The 22,724-nt window shown below is 43.6% G+C and overlaps 1 protein-coding gene across 1 annotated transcript in view; it reads left to right on the top strand.

Moving 5' to 3' along the window:
* EBF2 (EBF transcription factor 2) overlaps window positions 1–22,724 on the top strand; it is a 144,863-nt gene that overhangs the window by 110,754 nt on the left and 11,385 nt on the right. Inside the window, exon 7 of the mRNA XM_014567087.2 lies at window positions 17,787–17,868. Coding sequence (XP_014422573.2) covers window positions 17,787–17,868 — 82 coding nt within the window. The remainder of the gene's footprint in view (window positions 1–17,786; window positions 17,869–22,724) is intronic.

Genomic DNA, 22,724 nt, shown 5'->3' on the forward strand with positions numbered 1-22,724 from the left:
CCCAGAGGCAGGAGTCCACCCTCCCCCTCTCCAGGCTGCTTCCTCAGAGCCCTGCCCACCATCCAATCCCAGCAATCGTGTACTGTTTCTTAGCCAGACTTGGGAAGAGCATTAGAAAGACAGGGAAGGTGGGGGTGGGAGGAGAGAGTTCATAGCCAGACACGATGTCTCCTAAGTGCCTTCCTTTTGCCGTGGCATTAGCAGCGGGTGAGCCGGCCTGCCATGGAGTCAGTCCCGGAGAATCCACAGAAACCCTTGACTTCTCAACCAGGCCACCATCGGGAGAGGACAGAGGTCCTCCTCACGCACTGTGTTGTGGCCTCTCTGTAGCTGGGGACGGCGAGCCCTCCCCTGGTGGCCCTGCCTCACAGCCGGGGGACTGACAACTCCTCTGAGCTGACTGCACGCTTGCATCAAGACTCCTTAGAACACATGTAGGGTTGGGGTGGGGGTGGGGGCTTGAGGGACAGTTTGCCGCCATGTAAACTGGGAAAGCAAGAGAACCATTTTAATCAACAACACACACACACACACACACACTCACACACATACACATGCACTCACACACATCACAAAGGAGAGGAGAGCCTGGAAGGAGCTGGTTGATACCTGCAGAAGTCAGTTGTACTTCAGGAACATTTCTGATCCGTGTCTGTGAATTATTTCAAACCAAAGTGTAGAGCTAATCACGCTTGACTTCCAAATGCATTCCCCGCATAGGACATAAGGGCTTCTCGGGGTGAGCGGATGGGGGTGGAAGTCTTCTTTTCTATCATGGAAATGAAAAGCTGAGAACTTTTTCCATTCCCCAGATCAGCTATGAAGGGATTTGGGGCCCCCCCGGCTCATCGTGACTCAGAGGCAGCTGCTCTGACCCAGGGCTCGCACAGACCTCCAAAGGAGACCGGCCGCCCCGTGATTAGGCCCCGAAGAGCTATTCTGTGTTCCTTGCAGTTCACACACACACACATACACACGTACACACACACATACACACACTTCAGAAGGCAGCTGATGAAGTGTTTTCACAAGGACTAGCTGGACTGATGTCATAGTGGGGCAGGGGCCGGGGCCGGACTTGGGAATCTGAGACAAATGACAATGTGTTCAGAACATCTTCTGCAAGGTCCCAAGGCAGTGGTCTGCCCGGCACTTCCTTGCACGTCCACAGGACGCCCTGCACCAGCACCCAGAGTCCGTGGTGGAGCCAGGCCCCGACCATTCCCCAGTTCCCGCCCTCCCCAGTCACTCTGATGACCTCCCTCCGCTTGCTGGCTACCCCCCCTACTTTTCTGCAAAGACCATTCTTTTCTAGCGATAAAAAGCCTGAGAGAAATTCTGAAATTTGCAAGGTGGTTAAGGGCTAACATTTGTCAGGACTTTTCAAAACCAGAGAGTTACAAAGGAGAAGAGATGTGTCACAGTTTCCAAAGAAGGGAAATCTTCTCAGGCGCCGAAGTGAAAGCACGGCCAGCTCTCCACCTGACGGCCCCGTTCGGTCCTGCAGCCACCACAACAGGGAACTGCCCAGGTGCTCCAGGGCCGCTGGCGAGCTGTGGACACAGGCCTGGTGTTTGAAACCACTGTTAAGATTGTCCCTGCCAGGCCACAGCAGGTGCTTCCAAAGCACCCTGGAGCGGGCAGGGTGTAGCTTAAGCGGTAGGGTGCCTTCCTAGTGCACACCAGGTCCTGGGTTCAACCCTCAGGGCTTTGTCTGAAAACACTGTAAACAGACCTAATTACACCCACAAATAAATGTGAATTTAGTAACATGTAAGAACACGTTTTTAAAAGAACCAAAGCGCCTCAGAAACAGGTCTGGGGAAAACCTCAGCCCTGCAATGAAGAGCAAATTCCTTATTTTCTGTGCATCTGGTGTTTTGCTGAGCACCGCTGGGCACCATTGTAGCTGGTATGGGTGCTTTAAATGTCACCTTGCTTTTCTGATATTCAGCATGTGTATTAAAGGAATAGGAGAGCTGGATTTGGACAGTCTCGTGTCAAGCTATATATTTCAAGAGCCAGGATTCCGATTTAGACGTCTGATTATGGAAGCATGGAACTTTGGGATTAGTCATGCTAATGAAAGCCATTTGGCCCTGTTTTCTCTATGAACAAAGCTGTCTGTGTTGGTTCATTTAATCTAGCATATATCTGGCAATTATTGATATTAAATTGATTTAGCGTTTCAGAAGATGTTTCAGACGCCCAACACGCAACTCCCAGTCTATTTTACAGCCGAATACAGAACATGAGTCCCTCCCTGATGCAGTCGGCTCTTGGTTTAACCTCTAAAGTACAAGCATTGGTTCCTTCTTAACTTGGCAACTTAATTACTCTCTGTTGTGCCCTCCTTTCTGTGTAATTTATTCCCTGGAAATAAGCGGCACCCTTTGGGTGGAGGGTCACCTGCATGGGATCGTTTCTACCGAGTGGAAAGACAATTTGCTAAGTGTGTCGTGGTTATTCACCAGAAGGCTGGCGCTCCGGTAGGGACATCAGAGATACCTGCTGTTTCACAGGGAAGTTCTAAAAGGTGTTTTAAGTTGTTTCCCAAAGCACCTAAGTAATTCTCCCAGCATCTCTCAGAGGTATTATCCAATTTTACAGGGAAGATATGTGAGGGAACGCATGTGAGGGGCGAGAGGAGGCAGGGGAGACCCAGAGAGGTGAAAATATTGTCGGCAGTAAGATAGGCAGTAATTGAACATGATCTCCTTCCTCGAAGGTTTTATCCCGTAGGTCGCACTGCCTCCTACGTTACATAATCGGTATTAACATAAGCATGGGAGATTAATTTTCTGGATCACATGAAAAGTAGACGACATTTATCTCCCCTTTTCAGAGTCATCTCATTAACAGAAGGGTCGACATTCAGCCCAGGTTAAAATAGATAAGAACAAAATTAGTCCACTAACTACTTGAACTCTTGCTTTTTGTTTGTCTGTTTTTGCTTTTTAAATTGTAATATAAAAGTCAACCTGCCTAGTTTTGTTCATCAAAAAAGGCATTATTATAATTTTGGCCAGCCCCAAGACACAATATACTCCTAACAAAATAATACACTTTAGGATAAACAGTGAAAGACCATGAGTTAGACTTCAGTGGGCTTCTCATTTAAATTTACATCAAACTTGAACTAAAAATGCCCTCCTCTTTTTCATATTCTTTTTCCCTTTAGGTGGTTACAAGATATTGAATATAGTTCCCTGTGCTATGCAGTTGGACCTTGTTGTTTATATTGTAAATCATCTATACTTCAATATTTTTAAAAAATCTAACAGTAGAAAAAATATATTACAAAATACCCTCCTCAACTCCAACTCAAGACGGGTAGCAAAGCAGAGAGATGGGAACAGATTCTGATCAGCTTAGAATCTGTATTATCTGAAAAATAAAAAAAAATTAAAGCAGGCATGTTACCAGGAGTGATGAAATCTTTTTTTTTTTTTCTTCCTTTAAAAACATAAAGAGCTTTAGAGGTGGAATAGACACCTAGCTGTTTGTTCAGGATGGTTTTGTTGTAATCGCCTTGGCAAGCTGAGGGCTGGTGCAAGAAATGGCCCTGATTCCCCCGGTTCTGTCACATTTCAAGGCAGGATTCTGCTAGGAGGGGTGGTGGTGGAACTGTAGCTTCAGTTCAGATCAGATGAGCTGCCAATACACACTGGCTCATGCAGGAGACAAGGTGAGTGCCCTCTGATGCTGCTGGACCAGAGGCTGTTCTGGGCCATTTCCAGGGGTGGCCTCCCTGCCCACAGTTCGCCAGGGAGAGGCTGGCATCAGATCACTGGTGTCTGAGTCGGCAGAGAAGACCGGGCTAGAAGAGCTGCTTTCTCCCAGCGCGGCTGCGCGACCTTCTGAGCACCTTCCCCAGGGAGCTGTGGCCAAGGCTTTCCCATGCTCCTGGACCCAGGCCGGCTGCTCGCTCGAGCCCTGGCAACTCCCTGAGAAAGCTGAGCAAGCTCTGTGGCCTCTGAGTGAAGGGCCGAGATGTTTTACTTCCAGGTCAGCTGTTTGGCTCCCCAAGGGTAGTAATTTTTTGTTGTTGTTCATTAATGGCTATGTTCCATTATCCACTGAGTGGGGAGAGACCATGAACCCAACTCTAAACTCCAGGGCAGGGAAGGCTCATTTGGGTAAAACCCAGTCTCTGATTTTTGCAGATTATTGGATATCGAGCATGTTGATTATCCAGGCCTTCCTCCCCCACCCCTCAATGATGTCAAAATGTTAGTCATTTATTTAATTCTCTGCCACATTCTGAAAAGAACTTGCAGTGGCTCTTGTTGGCTTATTGGCACTTCTTTCAAAGGCATTTTGCAAGGTGAGAAGTCCAATGGCACTGAAAGTTGTAACTGAGTTTTGGGGACTAGATGCAACTCATATTTTTCCATACTACCCTGTCTCGTGCGTGCGTGCGTGCGTGCATGTGTGTCGAGACAGTAATGATATCTACTCTGGCAGAGGAAGTGAGTAGTTGAACTATTTTAAAATTTAGGCTCTTTGTGGATGTAGAATTCCCTCACAATCTGTTTCTCAAGAAAAGCTTTATTTGAGTCATGCTGATTGTCTGGTCTCAAGTGAATAGACTGCGTACTGCATCAGCCTTTAAGCAAAGATCTCATTCTTGACGCGTAGGAACAAGTACCTAAAATCATCTATAGAAATGGTCTGGACTTGTACAACACGGCGTGATATAAAACCAGATTTTAGAAAAGATACAGTCTCATCAGTGTGGACATTATTTGGAAAGTTCGAGGTTGCCTAGGCTCAGTTAAGGACTTTTGAACCCTTAAAATGTTCTCAGGGTTTTGTTTTAGGCAAACTGGGGCTGACTTATGGGCGTCACATGAATCTGCCCCATTCACATCGCCTTCCTTTGAACCTGAGGTAAAAGATCCCAGTAACTCAAATAGGGTAGAAGTTTTTTTTTTTTTTTTCTCTTTTTTCCTCTTTTTTCTTTTCTTCTTCTTTTTTTTCTTTTTTCTTTTTTTTCAGGGTAGAAGTTTTTAAGCCTGCCCTCTATTTTTGAGATAAAGTGGCTTGGGTTCGTCTTGTTCTAGTAATCCAGCATACTGATGCTATGGTATGGAAGAGAAAGATTACAAATGTAGGCTGGCCCAGGTGAAGTGCCTGGGGACCCATTCCGTTCCCCGTGGAGAGGCTGGGGTCTAGATGGGTTCTGGTTCCATCATGAGACTCTTCGTCTGAGCCCTAGGTTTTTGTTTTTGTTTTATTTTTTTTAAAGAGAAAATGGAAGAAGAGATTCTGGTTATCTACTCATGGGCGAAGTGAAACCTGACTAGCTACCGACCTTTCTGAGATGACCAGCATTAATCCAAAATGTGATAGTATCCCAGTCAATGAAGAAAAGGGGAACACATAAAAAACTCTTGATGGCATTTAAAAGTTTCAGTTTTGGTACCAAGATTTGGAAATCTCCAAAAAGCTAGCGATTCCCATGGAGTTAATAGAGGATCTAGAATCATTAAAATTTGAATTAAAAAAGTGGAATTAATGACCAATTCCTGGAACCTCATGTAGATACAGGGGTTGGCTTGAGATTGGACAAATGTAATCATAGTCTACTCAACTGACAACTCTCTGGAATATTATTAGCTTTATCTGAATGCCTTTTGTATCAAATTCTTGACCTGATTTTTGTCCCAGTTTCTCTTTTATATCAACTAGATTTAGTTCTTCCTTTAAGAAAAAAAAAGTTTAAAAAAATTCTAATGTAAGCCGGCTGACTCCACTATGAGTAATATAAGAAAATCTGTTTTGCTAAGGGAGCGACAGAATATTGCAATACCTGGTTTTATATTTTTATGTGGGTTTGGCAAATGCAGTCTGAAAGTGGCTAATATGATACCCGACCTGGTGTTAATAGCCAATGATAATTCCATATGCACCACCTGCTACCTGTCAGGTTACACGTTCTTTCTTTTTCCCTTTTTTGGCATGAAGGTTGCATTAGCTGTGAACGTGGGTCTTCATGGCTGGAGTGGAGGCAAGCCATCAAACTTTTCAGACGAAAATCGAACTTTGATGTAATTATCCTGGTTTCTTTCTGCAGCCACCCCTTTTCCCAACTCAGCTCCCTCCGCCCCCCATCAAATTGGATGAAGCCCTTATAGCCCACAACATACCATCCCGGATTTGGAAACTGGGAAGAGAGAGAAGAGAAAGAGGGAAGGAGAGAGGATGAATCACAGGCATAAAGTAGAAATGATATTCATGGAGGAAAACCCTCCTGCCAAAAAATAAAATTAGAGACATTTCCTGGAATGTGTATCAGAGGGGAAAACCCATCAGCCAAAGATAGGGATTTGTTAACTAATTGCTTTATACCTTAGTGTTTAAATGCCCTGAAGTTGTTTTTCTTTCCTCTTAAGAACTTGTCAAGAATTTCTCAAAAGCAAACTGTACGTGGATCACAGTTGCTTCCTCTTTGCTCTCTCACACTAGTACTATTTGGAAAGTGACTGGGCAAAGCCGAAGGCAATACCCGCCAAGCCACCTGCTTATCAATACAGGGGTCTCAACTGGGCGACCTGTCTGGCTCTTTCCATCTCTGAGCTCCGCGCCAGAGAGTAGGTACGATGCTCGGTCCAACGCATTATGGAAGGAGATGGGGAGACTCTCCCTTTCACTCTGAGTTTAACCATTAAACACTTTTTTTGCTTTAGAAAAAGAGGCCTGTGCATTTTCCTGACTGCCAAGCCACCAGGTTTCCTGCTATAATCACTCAAAATGGGACATGTGGAGTCTGAAAGACAAGCACAGTACATTAAAATGGTTTTTTTCTTGAAAGGTGAAGACATTATTAAAGATTTCCACGGCTATTTGTATAGTTTTTTTGAAAGGAAATAATTTTAGCCTCTTATTAGTAATATTATTCCAGCTGTTGTAATGTTCCTTCTGAGTAACTCGGAAAGGCACAGAAAGCTCCCTTTCTTTTAGGCTTTTAAAAATCTCCCTGAACTATTGAATCTCTTCAGATGGAGCCCAACGGCAAAGGCTATGGTTTGGCTCCGAAAAACTGTCCAAATGTCTTATGTTTTCAAACGATCCAAGTAATAACATTGCTTAGCTCAGAAAAATTGCAGTAGCCTTTTCCAGGTGCCTTCTAAATATTTTTCTCACTCGGGTTAGTCACTGCACTTGCCCCAGGAGGTCGCTGGTCTGGATTCTCCTTCCAGATGAGAATGAATGCCCCTCAGGGCAGAAGCAGAAGCTGCCCCTCCGCGTGGGCCCCTGGCATCTGCTCCTGGCTGTGGCCGGGGCCTCTGAGGGCCTTGTGCACTTTTTAACTCTCTTCTCAAGTTCCAAGCTAGCGTGTGTCCTAGCTTTGTCAAAAAAAAAAAAAAAAAAAAAAAGTTGGCTGCCTGGTGGTGAGTGGGTACATTTGGTATGGTATTGCACCAGGGAAAATCATTCCCCATTCTTTAGAAGAAGTTTGTGTTGTGCACAGTCACTGCAAGGAACTCGGTGTAATGATAGACAGTCAGGCTCATTTCACATGGCTGCATCCTTTTGGCCTAAAGATCTTTTGGCCACTAATATTAGTGATTTTGCTGCATCTGGAAGAGCCAGGGAGCCCTCTATTTTCTCTAAAATTCTATTTCTCATCTCTTTAAAGGTTTAATAACTTCCCTGCCAGAGCACACACTTCCCACATTGTCCTTCTAGATTCTCAATTTGCATGGCTCTCTATTCAGCTTACCTTGGCCTTTCAGATTCCCACCCGGCTTTGAATTTTCTAACCGGTCACCCACCCATTGCTTGAGCTTTCCTGATTCTCGTTTATTTTGGAGGTCAAAATTAAGCTTCCTCCTTGGTTGTAAAAACTATATAGCTTCACACTTTCAAGCGCACAGATGCATGTTTCCTTGAGACTCCACTCTTCAGCATTAAAGAGGGACCCTTCATTGTAATCATTACCGAATGGATACAGTACTAATGGAACTTAATTGTTTCCACTAGATGGATCTCGGGTGTTTTTGGCAGCCAAAATGAAAATGGTTCCAAATACCATCAAAGGGGCTTATAAGCACCCAGCATGCACAGAGTGTTTTGATATACAGTGGAGTGTTAATATCATTATCTCTCCTAATACAACATACGGTTACTTTAATCCTCTCCCGCCTCTGTGATCTTGGAAGATCCCACGGATAGAAGGCAAAGAATAAAACACTATATACAAGGAGACAAAGGGAGAATTAGTCCCCATCCTCTGAATGCAGTTTTTTTTTGATTGTTTGAATGTTGGCTTCAAATATGTACCTTTATCAATACTGACTTCTGCATCTTCCACGCTAGTTTGAGTTTGTATGTGACATCAAACATACCTTTTCACACATGTTCTTTCCAGATTTTTTTTTAACACTTACTTAGCAGTTTATAGAAGGAAGTGAATGATCTCCTCAAGCTGCTTACAAATTAAAAAAAAATCTGTGCTTATTAATTATGCAGGATTAGTCTAATTATAATTCAGCAAATTAATTAGCGACAGAAGGTGTTCTGAAACATTGGAGTACATTTGCATGTTAAATGGAGAGGCTAGTCTGTAATATATGTAAATTTATGCATGGCTTCATAGTTTAATTTAAAAATTTGCAGCTGCATATGGTATGGGAGCAGGTGAAAAGTCAGTTTTAGTTTAATGATGCTAACAAACATTGGATGGTGTCCTGTCTTAGCAAGAGAATGCACTCATATCTGCTAATCTACCATTCTGTCATCAGACTATCACGTTACATAGATGCTCAAACTCAGGGTCATTAGTGATGGACCTAGAGGTGCGATAGGTATAAAGCTGAAAACTGCAGAGAGAAAGCGGTGGATGGTAGGAGGGGCCCAAACTCTGAGCTTGGCTCCCCACTTTATCCAACATCGCATATGGAGTCAGTCGGCCTTCGTTTCAGGAAAAGTAACATTCCAGCCTGCGTACAGAGGGGCATCAATTTGTCCGACGGGTATCTGTTCTGTCAGGTGTAAAATAGTGGTCCCACCTTGATTCCCTTTCCAAATATTCCCATTTGCACTTCATTTCAATTTCCTGGAGCCGTGGGAAAGTTATTACCGAGTTATGAATTAATGGCAGGGTAGAGAGTTTTACACATTGGCCTCAACCATCTGGCAAAACAGTAAAACCAGCGGACCAGGCAGCAGCAAAGGGCTCTTGGTGTAATTGGTGTTCACTGCTCAGCCCAGCATAGACGAGCTCCGCAGGGAGGGCAGAAAGATGGGGCGGGGGAGGGGGCTGCAAGAGGGGGGAAGGGGCGCTGAGGACATAGGACGGTGAGGACCCATTAAGCTGGAGGCTGGCGAATAACTTCATCTCCCTCCTTCACCCGAGTAGTTGTGGCATCAGAGAGGGAAGTAGATCCGTATTTTAATTCTGAAGTCTCCCTGAGAGATGGTTTCTGAAGTCAGTCTGTAGCACGTTCAGTTTTGCTCAGTCTCTCTCTCTCTCTCTTTTTTTTCCTTGATGAGAAGGGAAAGGAAGGGACAGGGCAAAGAAGAGGATATGGGTTAAAAATAACAAAAAAAGGGAAAAGATGGAACTGTGCATGCTGCAAAGAGCCCTCCAAAGACATTTTATGAGAACAATTGGAATGGCAAACATGCTGTCAGTGTTGTGATTCGTTCCAATTCAAGCCCAAAGAGTTCAATTATTATTTTCATTAATAGTGTCAGATTTTCATCCGAGTGCAAAAACAAGGACTTTTCCTTGGAGATTTTTTTCCCCCCTACAAGCCTCCTGGTGCCAAGTAATGGAATTTAAGAGAGTGAAAACGTGTCTGAATATAGGGAAAAAAAATATATCCCAATGCATAACCTTAGGTCCTCAGAAACCGTGGTGTGTTGCTGGTCAGAAATAAGTGGAGACTCCGAGCGGCCCCCTGTTTATGCACCTCAGCACGCTGTCTGCAGTCAGTTGCTTGCCACTTGAGCTATGGGAGACATCCGCTTCAGAAGAAATCACGAAATGGCTTCAAAGTCTATGGGTACGGAGTCAGGATTACACAGTAGGGGAAGTCGCTCCCTCCTGGTGCCTAAATGAATACAGAGCAGATCCTACCCACGAGGCAGTCAGTGTTTGGTAATGAAGGATCTGTTGCCAAACTGAAATGCCACTTCCAGGAGCCTGTAATTGGAGGATTTGCCGAAGAGAAAACGGTTCAATGGGGCCGGCTGCCAGTTAGAAGCCAGAGTGAGTGTACACAGCTCTGTACTGTTCTGCCCCATCATGGTTTACTGGAAACAGTGCTGAGAATTTTGACCTACCATCTTCTTGTTGTGGTTGTGCAATCTGTTGTAATGGATTAATTACCTGTTCTTCTTTTCTGTTTAAAATCTCTCTCCCTTAAAAAACGGGCAGTTCTTCAAGTGGACTATATGCGAATATTGGAGAGATAAGCGATGCAGAGAGAACCAGGTTTGAATTTGGGGTAACTCCCCTCTGGTATCATTTTGCTTGGAAAATGGGCCTTTTTAAAGTGTGGTGGGGGAGAAGGGGCAATTCAGGGGAGGGGGGCTAGCAAGCAGTGAAGGAGTTAACTTACTAGGTACCAGGCGTTTATCCAAACACTTTGCATGGATAACTAATCTTCACTACTGGCCTAGGAAGTCAGTTTATTGAGGATAAAACTGAAGGTCCCTAACTTTTATGATAAATATTAAGCAATACTAATAATTGCAGAAGCCTTGACATCACGTGGAAATGGCTTGATAGGGACACCCCAGTGAGCTGCCACATACAGGACCGAAATAATCTGCTGCCAAAGCAATTAGCTTGCTGGTCTATTTAAAAATCTTCTGTGTAGGAGACTCGCATCCTGTGGGACATGCTTTCAAAATTTAGCTTTGGTGACTTATTCTCAAAAAATTTTTTCCAAGACTTAATTCAACTTCTTATGTTACACATTTGACTTCCGGCTTTTTTCTCCATGGTCTTGATGGATGAATGACCTTGACTCTTCCTCATCCACTCGATGATGTAACCTTTACATTCTTTTTGCAGAGGGCACCAGCTGTCTGGGCCATCTTTGGACCATGTGCAGTCTTGAGATGTCTTGTTTTTCAAATATCTTATAGACTTGCTTATCTTCCTCTGCAGATTCCAATAGAGCCACAGAATTTCTAGAGAATGGAGTCCTTGATAAGAAGGATAGATGTGTTTGTTTGTTTGCTTCTTTTGTTTTGTAACATGAAGAATGACTCGGTTCTTACAGAGACTAAGATGAAGGAAGAGACGTGATCCCCTGTGTAGATCCGTAAGGCACTCGTTTCCTCAAAAAAAAAGAGCTGTTTTGGCTACGTGTTCCATCTTTTCCTTCAGAAGAAAATAGCAAAGCTCCCACTTCATGTCTTTCTAAGAGTCAGAAAAACCTGAAGTCTGCTCTTAGCTTTTCCACTTACTAGCTGCTTGACTCTGGGCAAGAATCCAACCTTTCTGAGCCTTGTTTATCTCCTCTGTAAAACGGGGGCATTAATTCTCCTACTCTCAGAGTTGGGTGGATTCAGTGAAGTCATACATGGCAAATAATATGAAATCAATGAATATGGGTTATTTGTTATTATTATTACTACTATTATTATTATTGTTATAATCATTATCATAATTAGACTTTTAGCCAAAGGGAGCTAAGGAGACTGAATGCAATTAGAAGTAGGAAAATTCATTCCTTAAAACATTTCTGTGAACTTAAATTTTTCAGATCTGCAATGAGCTTTCATTGAAGTCGTCCAGGTGAATAAGCTTTGGCAGTAATACAACCCTTTAGGAATGTCTGTGGAGATGAAAGATTGAACCTACTCAGTTCATGTATTTATAATTACATTTTAAGGAATTGTTTAAATAAATGAATTGCACATAAGTGGATTGCATAGGAAATGAGTATTGGATTTAAGCTTAAATAACCCAGTCAGTCAAAAATTTTAAGTTATCTTCTCTTTCCATGGATCTTCTTGGGTCTTTGTACCAGCTGCCATCTACCAAGCAGATCTTAAGTACCAAGCATTCTCAGATGTCCCATTGTCACATTTTTTAGGGTGTAGCAAAGAGAACCAACTGGAAGTTTGACTTTCCAGAGTCTCTTTGTTTTTGTGAACTTGAGTGAGAGTCTTCTCAAGGCTCTTGGAGCTACAGGGGCTTTCTAATCTAGGCTGACACCTCAACTATCAATGGATTTATCAAGAGCACGTCATCTTCACGCCAAGGCAGGGGCCTCTGCTGCCCCTCTGCTATTTGGGCTGCCTGAGTTTGGATTCTGTTGGAGACTTTTGAAGGAGGAAAATGTGTTCTCTCTATTGTCAGCAGGTTCAAAGACGATATTACAGTTAAGACCTAGATGAAAGCTAGAACATTATCATCGTGTTTTACACTGGTCTCCAGTGGAAACCAATCACTTAGGGGTTCTCCTACTATATAAAGCAGAGTGAGCTGTCGTGTGGACTGTTCTCAGAGGGAAAACATGACCCCAGGGGGTGTGTCCACCAACACGGCTTCTCCATCTGCCTAGTCCTCCTAAGAGTGTGAGCATGAAAGAATCTTGGGAGAAGAGAGGCAACTGCCCATTTCTTTCAAATATAATTTGATGATCCAGCCCATCCCAACCTTCGGTAGTTCTCGGAAATTATCTGAGAGTGTTTTAAGAGAAGAGCGTTGTCTTTGTTTCAGAAGCATTCACAAACAGTGGAAGCCAATTATATTTTAATGTATTGAGCTCTGGAAAAGGAGGTTTAGCAGTTAATCCAGATAAAATGTGTCTTCCTCAAAAATCAATAGACGTAGACCTTTAAGCACCTACAGAGTTTGTGAGGCTATTGGGCTATTGTCAACTCTACACGTGGTTCACACTTTAGTGATCCAACCTGCTTGGGTAGCCATCGTGGCAGGGAGAGAACCAGATACAGCTTCCACACTCTTGGCCCTTGGAGACTGTGGGGTGTTCCCGTCTCCATGGTGTATAAGATGTGGCCATGTCATCACAGAAGCTATTTTCAGGGTAGCTGGAATTTAGATTTTTTTTAAGGGAATAAGGAATGAAATTTCAAGTGAAAGGTACTTTACATATTATTTTGCATGGAGTCAGGCTCTCCATAATAGTAGCTGTTACTAGTGCCAAGTTCACATTCTTTGATACACACCCTGGTCTAATCTTTTTCTTGAAAGAAGCCTTTGTGCCTTCCACAGTGCTTTCCTAAAGATTTTTTTGGTATTATAATTTTTTAGAAGGCACTAGATCTTGGATTTCTAATTGGAGCTAAATTGAATGGCCTCTTCCACAAGTCTGGAGAAACAGTAGGCTGGTTTTTGTACTGGTCAGATCATTGGCTTGGAGTCTGGCATGAATATAAGGAGTTACCCTTCCTGCTCCCACCACCAGACCTTACTTGCACTCTATTTGCACAACTAGTTTGAGTCTCAGTTTTCATTTGGGATGGGCTCAGGACGTGTCTAGAGCCTCCCAAGAGCCACAATGCCGAGTGTTCTAATATTCCAGAGATTGGGAGAAGAGATTTATTGGGTATTAGGTAATCCCCTGGGATCTTATTCAGACCCATATTCAGGGGTCTCCAGATTCACCTCAGACACTGAAGAAGCACATTTTGAGTAGTTTGGCTCCAAGAGGGCAAGGATTTTGTCCACCTTGTTTCCTGTGGTGCAGAACCTTCTAGGTACAGACTTCACACTTAATAAATGACCAAATGAATAAATAAGTGAAGTCAGCAGGGGTTTTCAGTGGTAAGCATTTATTTCCACGCAGCCATCTTTGACCTAATGTGTCCCTTTTGGGGTGCCATAATCCTCTCTCTCACTCTCCAAGAAACCAGAATTCTTCATGGGTTTTTGTTGTTGTTGTTTTTGCTTTTTTCAGACAGTGTTTTCCGAAGTGTTTTTTAAACAGTTATATGGAGGGACAGTTTACATATGAAAAAGTTCACCCGTTCAAAGTGCATAATTCAATGGTTTTTAGCGTACTTACAGAGTTGTGCAACCATCACCCCAATCTAACTGGTGCAGGAAACACAGAACGCTGGATGGAGCTTGCTGCCAGAAAGACCCAGGTTCAAATCCTTGTTATGGCCACTGACAAACTGGATGATCTTGGGGCAAATTTCTTAAATTCTTGGCGCTTTTGTTTTTCCTAGCTATGAGATGATCTGTCACTCTTACATGTGTTGTGAGAAATAAATAAGTCATGATATCTGAAGCCTGGGGCGTGGAGCATGGCACAGAGCAGACATGTGGCAAGCCTGCTTTCCCTCCTCTCTGTGACCCCTGTGCCCTTCCGTTGCTGGACCACACAGGATGGTGAGCAGGGACAGAGATGGCTCTGACCTGGGATACTCCTGAACTCCCTTCTCCCACCTCAGAAGCACAGAGACAGGATCCTAAGGGAACAGTGCCTCTCGTTCCACAACCTGCCTGCCAACCTCTGGGTCCCACCAGCTCCGGCCAAGGCATCAGCCACGATGCCCCAGTTTGCACCAATCAGTGTTCCCTGCTTATTCTGACCTGTCGCTCCAAAAACCTCTGCACACACCCTCATTGGACTTCAATAAGTCACAGTGGTTTTTTTTTGGTCTTCAGTGGTTTCTTCTCCCAGCATTGCCATTTTGGAGGGTTCTCAAGTCTACACAATTTTCTTGGCAATCGTAGAATATTAAGGTTGGAAGAAACCCTAGAGATAATTCAGGTAAATTCTTTTAACAGTTGAAGAGACCAAAGGTCAGAGAAGTGAGGTAACTTGGTTACATGGTTGGTTGGTAGCAGGTCAAGATTAGGACACTGTCAACATTTAATGGACATCTGTGGGGGGCAGGATGCCTTTGGGTATGTTCTGTTGACTCCGCTGACCCAGGAACCCGATTGAAATCTGAAGGTTGAGTTCAGACATGGACCCCCCTGTCTGCTCTGCTTTATCTTATAAAACAAGGCTAAACCCGTAGCCGTCGGTGTTCACGCTTCAGGAATGAGATGAGAAGCCTTGCAGAGTGGACCACGCTAGGTGGTTATAACGTTTATGTAGTCGATGCTGTTTGGAGAAAGGGAAAATGACAGCTTCCATTGTGATGAGTATCTGCATGTTTGGTCTGAATCTTGTCATTCATGTGGGTTTCCCCCTTCCAAGGGCAGAGAGCTGACGTTTTCCAGGCTTCCGAGGGCTCTAGACCCTGGGGGATTGATTTGTTCCCTGCAAGTTACCCTGTGGTTAATGGATGGGATGGTTAGTAGAAGGTTCTGTACTCAGCCCTGAGCATAGGGGGTGGAGGGGGTGAAGGGGAGGGAGGTGGAAACATCAGTAAAAGAGAAATAATTCCTTTACACTGATTTCTAGGTTTACATCTAAAATACCCAGGCCGGAATTTCTGGTGCGAGCTGTTTAGAAACAGCTATGCTTTCTTTTAGAAAGTACGTACAGTGTAAGAGAACTTTGTCTCTTTCTCTCCCTCCTCCCTTCCTCCTCCACCCCTCTCTTTCCCTTTGTGAGCAGAATGTTACATCCTCAGCGTGCAGGGGGCAGTGCAGGTGATAAACTCGGACCCCAGGTCAGCAAAGGAGTCAAAACTGGTGGTTTTCTAGCCAAGGAACTGTTAAGGGTTCTAATTTAACATGAATAAATCCTTTCAGCAGCCCCCTTCTTTCCCTAAATCAATTTGATTTTATGTAAACACTTATCTCCTTTGCACTTTCATACCATTCATATAATAATAATGCCTTCTTGACATTAATGTTTTCAGCAGACACTTTGGGGAGAAGGGGGGCCGGGGAGGGGGGGTACAGCCCACAGAATGCATTATAAGGGGCCCGGTTGTGGCAAAACTTCCCCCAAAGCAAGGAGTTTGTAAGAAAAAGCACTCGATTTGGTGTTAGTAGGGAGAAAGGTGTAAATCACTATGGGGCGGGGTGTGGGAGGGCAAACGTGAGCTGAGGGCGGGGGGGCGGTCGTCTGCCAAGAAGCTCACGTGAGAAAAAGGCAAGTTTGAAGTCTTTTGTGAGAGCATCTCCAGGCATTGTAAGTGGCTGTAGGTGACTCTGCCAGGAATGCGGGCTCCCCTTCAAAAAGAAAATATTTGAATTCTGGTCAATCTGTTCTTAAATACAAACATGTCTCCTTTCCAACGCGCTCTGGCTGCTCTGGACAGACGTCCCGCTGCACTTTCGAAAGCAGAAGCAGGCTGTGAATTTGAACACTGCATAAAGCAGCAAGGAGCATTTTCTCTGCCTTCTCATCTGGAGATGTCTTGGATAAAGACCCTGGACACCTTCACGGCACAGGAAGCAATGCCTAAGCTCCCACCCCAGAAAAGATTCAGACAGAAGTGAAAAGCAGATGTTATCAAATAATGAAAAAAAAAAAAAACTTTTAGCTATTATTTCCAAATTCACACCCAACCTTATTCATAGACTGGGGTCAGGCACCCTTGGCCAAATATTTTTGGCAAATCTAGAGAAAATGCTCTGAAGAGACATTTACTCCTCTCTCTTCTTTCATCATTTACTGCTCACCTTCCCATCAGGTTTTCTTTTTTCTTTCTTTCTTTTTTTTTTTAAGTGCTCAACACCATTAATTGGGGCACTCTCTAATTCTTTTGTGTGCTTGTTAAAGAAATAAAAATGAACAGAAGGTCACCCCAAGGGCATCTTACCCACCGTTGCTTTAAAATAGAATTTTAGGGGAGCATTGTGGATTGCTACTTATTTTTGTTGGTAAATCCTGGGGAAAAATGTATATCTTTTCCTTTAAAGTTCTAATTCAAGGCATGGATGTGAGAGTTCTGAAGGGACTTTGGGACTGCGGTAAAATTTCGTTGTCATAGTAACAGAAAGGGAAGTAGGCCTAGCTCACCTGGGACTTTAACACTGCAAAAGCGGGATTTTTTTTTTTTTTTTTTTTAAGGAGAAGGACTCGGCAAGTGAAATAAATGAAAAACTTATTGTATTTTGAAACAAAATTCCAAACATTAAATAGGAAAATGGCTGGAAAGACCACTTCTGCCATTTTTCTTGGTTTGTGTACTCATCTGATCAAAGAAGCCCAATTTTAAAAGTGACAAAAAAGGGAGGGGAATATTAACTTAAAAATGTGTCTCATGAATGATAATCTCAGACCATTATTCTGTGCCTTTGTATTTTTCTGGATAATTTATAGAAGGTCTGAAAGGATATCCATACTTGTTATTAATCGTGAAAACCCCAGCATATATCTGCACAGATTGACTGTCTTTAGATGGTGACATATTATTTTCTGATTTTATATACATGGGTTGGAAATCCTGGCCTTCTTTTTGTGTGAGGGTGTATGTGTGAGGTGTGTGCACACGAAGGTGTGTGTGTGTGGCCAGCGGCAAGTCACACACGTGAGGAACCCTGGGATTCTGGGCCAAGTCCTGCCATTTTTAACCCTCTGGAGCAAGATATTTTTGTACAGAACGAGTTACTGCTGTCTGTGAAGCTTTTTTTCTTTTTTTTGGGGGGGGGGAGAGCATGCCCTAGTCACTCGGGGGGGGGGGGTGTACAAACCGGAACCCAGCCTGTGAGCCACAATCCTCAACAAACCTCAACAGTGATGGAGCTGACTTGGGACCAAAAACATCCAAATTTGCAAATTGCAGTGGGTCAGCCACATGCCTTCGCAGGCAGGGCTGGCTGAAATTCCCCAGACCTGAAATACAATCACTTTCCAATCCAATCTAATCTAAGGCAGATATATTCTCTCTTAAAAAATGTTTACTTACAAATGTAACACATTGCTTTCTCTTCGCAGATTCTTTTTAAAATTTTTCCTCAAGTGCAATCAGAATTGTTTGAAAACAGCAGGAAACCCAAGGGACATGAGAAGGTTTCAGGTAAGGGGCCTGCAGTTTTTTTCCTGGTAAATAAGTCATCCTGTTTTCTCTCTCCTTAGCACTCTTTTTCCCTCTTTTCCTTAGAAAACATTATTCACTGATGCTGCAAACAATGAAAAAGATAACTTTCAATGATAACCCTCCTTAGATGGTACTGAGGGTCCCTTCATTTTGTAGTGTTTCAGGCCTTCTGTCTCCACTGCCAGAGCCCCAGGGGAGGGGCACCAGCCCATGCTGGAGATTTGATTTTAAGCCCTCAGGCTGCCCTTCGCACACACAGCTGCCCACAGCAGGAACTGTGTTCGTGATATTCAGCCACCTTGGGATTTTTCAAAGCAGCTTCTCGGTGCTTTCTGCAAGCAACAGCCTCTTGCTTTCCTTTGCCACCGATTAACTATTCGGTGGTCTGTCCCAGAGTCTCGGGGAGAGCAGTAGCCCAGGCAGCCGTGGTCACTTTAAGATCGCGGCATGACAACAAGACCCGCGGGACAGTGACCCAGCTGCCTGGCAGTTAAATCTGCCACCAGTTTCATCACCCTTGCCACTGATGTACTGGGGATACAAGCTAATAAAAACACAGAGCGAGGCAAAGTGTGTCAGGTTGGAGATGTGAGGAACTGTAGCCCCTCCTGGCCCCCTTCCTTAATCTTTGAAGGACCCCTGTTTAATCCACCAAATGGCTTTCCTGCCATTCACTTTTCCCGCCCAATAGAAATACATCCTGCTCCTCCCTGCATGGAAAAATTGAAAAGATGTTAAAAAATAGTATGCAAGCTTGAGACTTAAAAAACAAAACAAAACCCTGGCAGCCATCTGAGAGATGGCATTACTAGCCTCACGTTTCAGGTGGGGAAAGTGAGGTTCTGGAAGTTTAAGTAACTCACCTCTAAGCACAGGAAGGAGGTGGTGGAGCCGGGAGCGGAGAGGAGCTGTCTGATCAGACTCTTCCCGCTGGACCCTGGGTTTGCGGCGTGTTTGCAGCTCCTGGGTCTATGCTTTGCTCTTGCCTTTTTGGAATTCTTAATTCTTTCTTTCTTTCTTTCTTTTTTTTTTTTTAATGGAGGTACTGGGGACTGAACCCAGGACCTCTTGCATGCTAAGCATGCGCTTTAACTGAGCTATTACTCTCCCCCAATAATTTCCGAACGAGGGGCTGCCCATATTCTTTCTACACGGGACCCCTCCCCCCAAGTTATGTAGCTGCTCCTGCCTGTCACTCAGAGAGCTTCTGTGGTTTAGCAACAGAGTCATTAAAGAGTTACTAGGGGACATGGACACACACAAGGCCAGTGAGCATGACCTTGAAAAACAAAATTTCCTGTAATTTTTTCCACCACATCGTGGGTATCAAACAGTCTTGCTGTGGTCAGGACTATTTTGTTTGTTTGTTTGTTTAACACTAATACCAGCCTCTCTTAAAAAAGTTCAGCCCCTCCTCCCCACCCTGCAGACTCTTCCCTTGGTATATGATATGAAGACAAACAGAAATAAAATGATTTCCTTGTGGGTCAAGCAGGAACGTTGTGCACAGTGGAAGTTTGTGGTACTCAGTATTCTAAATGGAAACAAATACTTTCAGCCCAAAAAAGAGTGAAATTCAAAATCCAAAGTGCCCAGATGACCAAGGCTTAGCTTTCACATCCAAAGAAACAAGAGGCAAGGAAAGAAGCTAGCAGCTCAGTCATATCCATCCTTACTCTCCACCATCCCTTCCAAAGAGTGTTAAATTTGAGAAGTCACTCGTAAGAGACTTTTCATTGAATACACGGCCATTCTGTATATCCCAAATGTTAGAAATGTACTCGCTAAGCAAATGCACCTAACATTTCCTCTATTTTTTTAGTTATTTACTAAGTTTTTAACATGCCTGAATTTTTAACAGAGTTAGAATAAATATTGTTGATCTCAAAATGACAAGGAATTCTCATCCTATGGGAATGTATTTGACATCTGCAAAGACAAGGGAAAAAAAATTTTTTTTAAGTTTGTGGATTCTATGATTTCTTGTTTCTGGGGGAGAGCTAAAGTCAACTGGAAAAAAAAATTTGCATTTTTTATTGAGATAAAATTCATATAACACATATTCACCATTTTAACCATTTTAAATTGTGCAATCCAGTGGCTTTTAGAATATTCACAATGTTGTCAGTCATCACCACCATGTAATTTCAGAACATTCCATCATCCCCAGAAGAAACCCCATACTTTCCAATTCTCTTTTCTCTCCACCCACTGACAACTGCTAATCTACTTTCTGTCTCTACAGATTTGTCTATTCTGGACATTTTATATAAATGGAATCATACAACATGTGGCCTTTTGTATCTGGTTTCTTTCACTTAGCATAATGTTTTTAAGGTCCATCCATGTTGTAGCATGTATCAGTATTTCATTCCTTTTTATGGCTGAATAATATTCCATTGTGAGAATATGCCACGTTTTGTTTATTCGAACATCAGTTGATGGATACTTGAGTTGTTTCTCCTTTTTGGATTTTATAAATAATGCTGTTATGAACATTTGTGTTCAGGTTTTTCTGTGAACATGTTTTTGATTCTCTTGAGTATATACATACATACCTAAGCGTAGAATTTCTGGGTCATGTGGTAACTCCATCTTTAACTTTTTGAGGAACTGTCAAAGCATTTTCCACAGTGGCTGCACTATTTTCCCTTCCCATCAGTAATGTACGAAGGTCCCAGTTTCTCCATATCTTTGCCACTGGCTTGTTTTTTTCTGTTTAAAAAGAAAAAAATCCTAGCCATCCTGTAAGTGTGATGTGGTATCTCATTATGGTTTTGATTTGTCTTTCCCTAATGGCTAATGATGTTGAGCATCTTTTCATGTACATTTTGGCCATTTGTATATCTTCTTTGGAGAAATTACTCAAATCCTTTGCCCATTTTCGAATGGGGGTTTTATTGTTGTGTCATAAGAGTTCTTTTTTATTTGGAGTACTTATCAGATAAGGTGATTTGCAAATATTTTCTTCTCATTCTAACACTGGTTTTTCTCTTTTTTTAATTGAAGTACAGTCAATTACAACATGTCAATCTCTGGTGTACAGCACGATGTCCCAGGCATGCATATACGTACATATATCCATGCTACCACTGAGCTATACCCTCCCCCCAAATTAATTTTTAAGAGAGCGAAAGAAAAAGAAGGAAGGAAGGAAGGAAGGAAGGAAGGAAGGAAGGAAGGAAGGAAGGAAGGAAAAAAAGGAAAGTATCTAAATCCATGGACCATGCAGGCAGAAAATCACTTCCACCCTCCTTGAAATGGAACCATTAGGTAGACATCCAGATTAGTAGCTCAACGAAGGAAAGGAAAAGAAATTTATATCTAGCTCAAGCTGGCAGGCCTGTTAAGACATAATGAACCCTGTTCTTTATTTCTCTGCAGTGTGGGTGGAGAGCAGGCAGTTGGAAAATCCAAGGAAGGTCAAGCCATTTTCTTGGAGGAGTCAGGCATGTTGTCATTTCCCACATTCAAATCCTGAAACACAGTGGAAGTTGACGACGATCAGGGCTGTTGTTGCCAGCTCGCTGTCACAGATAGGCTGGCTGGGTCTGCTCCAGGTCAGAGGGAAAATGCAGGTGCCCTCACTCACTCACTTACTCACCCGACCACTGAGGAAATTCTGTGTGCCAGGCGCTATCCTAGGTGCTGGAGATTCATCAGCAAATGAAACAGATAAAATTCCTCCACCCTGAAGGGACTTATATCCTAGTGGGGAGATAAGGAAAATAAGATAAGTGAGTGATTTATGTAGCTTAGCTCTGCTTCTCTGTGATCTTCAACTGAGCTGCCTGGAAGCACAGGGGCTTTTGTGCTGTCGTCCTTGGATTGTCTGCAGGGACTCAGCGGTGTGGTCCGGTACAGACAGTATGGGAGCCCGATGATTCCTGCCATTATAATAATAGCAAGCGTGGGTGCTTCCGAATAGCTTTCAGAGCTTCCCGCAGCATCGGCTGTCATAGGACACTGATGTCAGCAGATGGCTTACTTGACATTGGGAAGCTTAGAAGCCTGGGTACCAGTCCCCCCCACTTCCCTTGCCCCACCTCACAAGGACTCTGTTTTAAACAGATCTGACCACTGCAGAGGACTAGGGTATCTCCCATCACATGGGTGGCACCAACCTGTGCATTCGTTGTTATGGAGTTGGCAGCAGGTGCCTTGAATGTCCAGCTATAGAATCATCTAAAATGAATTCCTTCATTCTGACTTTTGTAGCTTTCTCGTTATTGGGATAAAGATTCTTCCTGTCATTTGCTGAACTTTTCTGAGGGACTCTTGGGTGTCTCAAGTTCACCCTTTAAATTATTCCTTTTTAGATTAGGTCTACCAAAGTAATCATTTTTAAAAATATATCTATGCGAAGGAGAGGACAGAGATACATATACAGGCCATCTTTGGCTTCAAAAGATGAGAGGTTAAGACGTGTGGCGGGGCACATACATTTCTCGTGAAAGAAAGTCATTTCCGGGGCCAGACAGGGAAAGACACCTGTGCTGCGCTGATTCCTGTTCGGTTGTAGGGATTTGCTCACAACCCCAGGGGGACCCGCTGGAAGGGCCTGGAGGGGGGAGGGGAGCGCTGATGCTTAGCTAGGACACACCTAGCAGGTGTGGCAGGCCTCTAAGGAACAGAGCAGAAAGGCGTGGTGGTGGGAAGGCTCCAAGGTCTCCTCATCAGAATGGAGAAAGGAAGTGAGGTGAATGCGGACTGACGCCATCCGGGTAGTGGGATAATGTGAGCCGCCTGGAGCCTGTTACTGCACCAGGACAATGGGGACGTTTGTGTGGACGGCAAAGACACCTCGCCACACACACACAGCTGGGCGGTAGCCT

This window comes from Camelus ferus, chromosome 31, assembly GCF_009834535.1.
Source record: "Camelus ferus isolate YT-003-E chromosome 31, BCGSAC_Cfer_1.0, whole genome shotgun sequence".
NCBI classification, from domain to species: Eukaryota; Metazoa; Chordata; class Mammalia; order Artiodactyla; family Camelidae; genus Camelus; species Camelus ferus.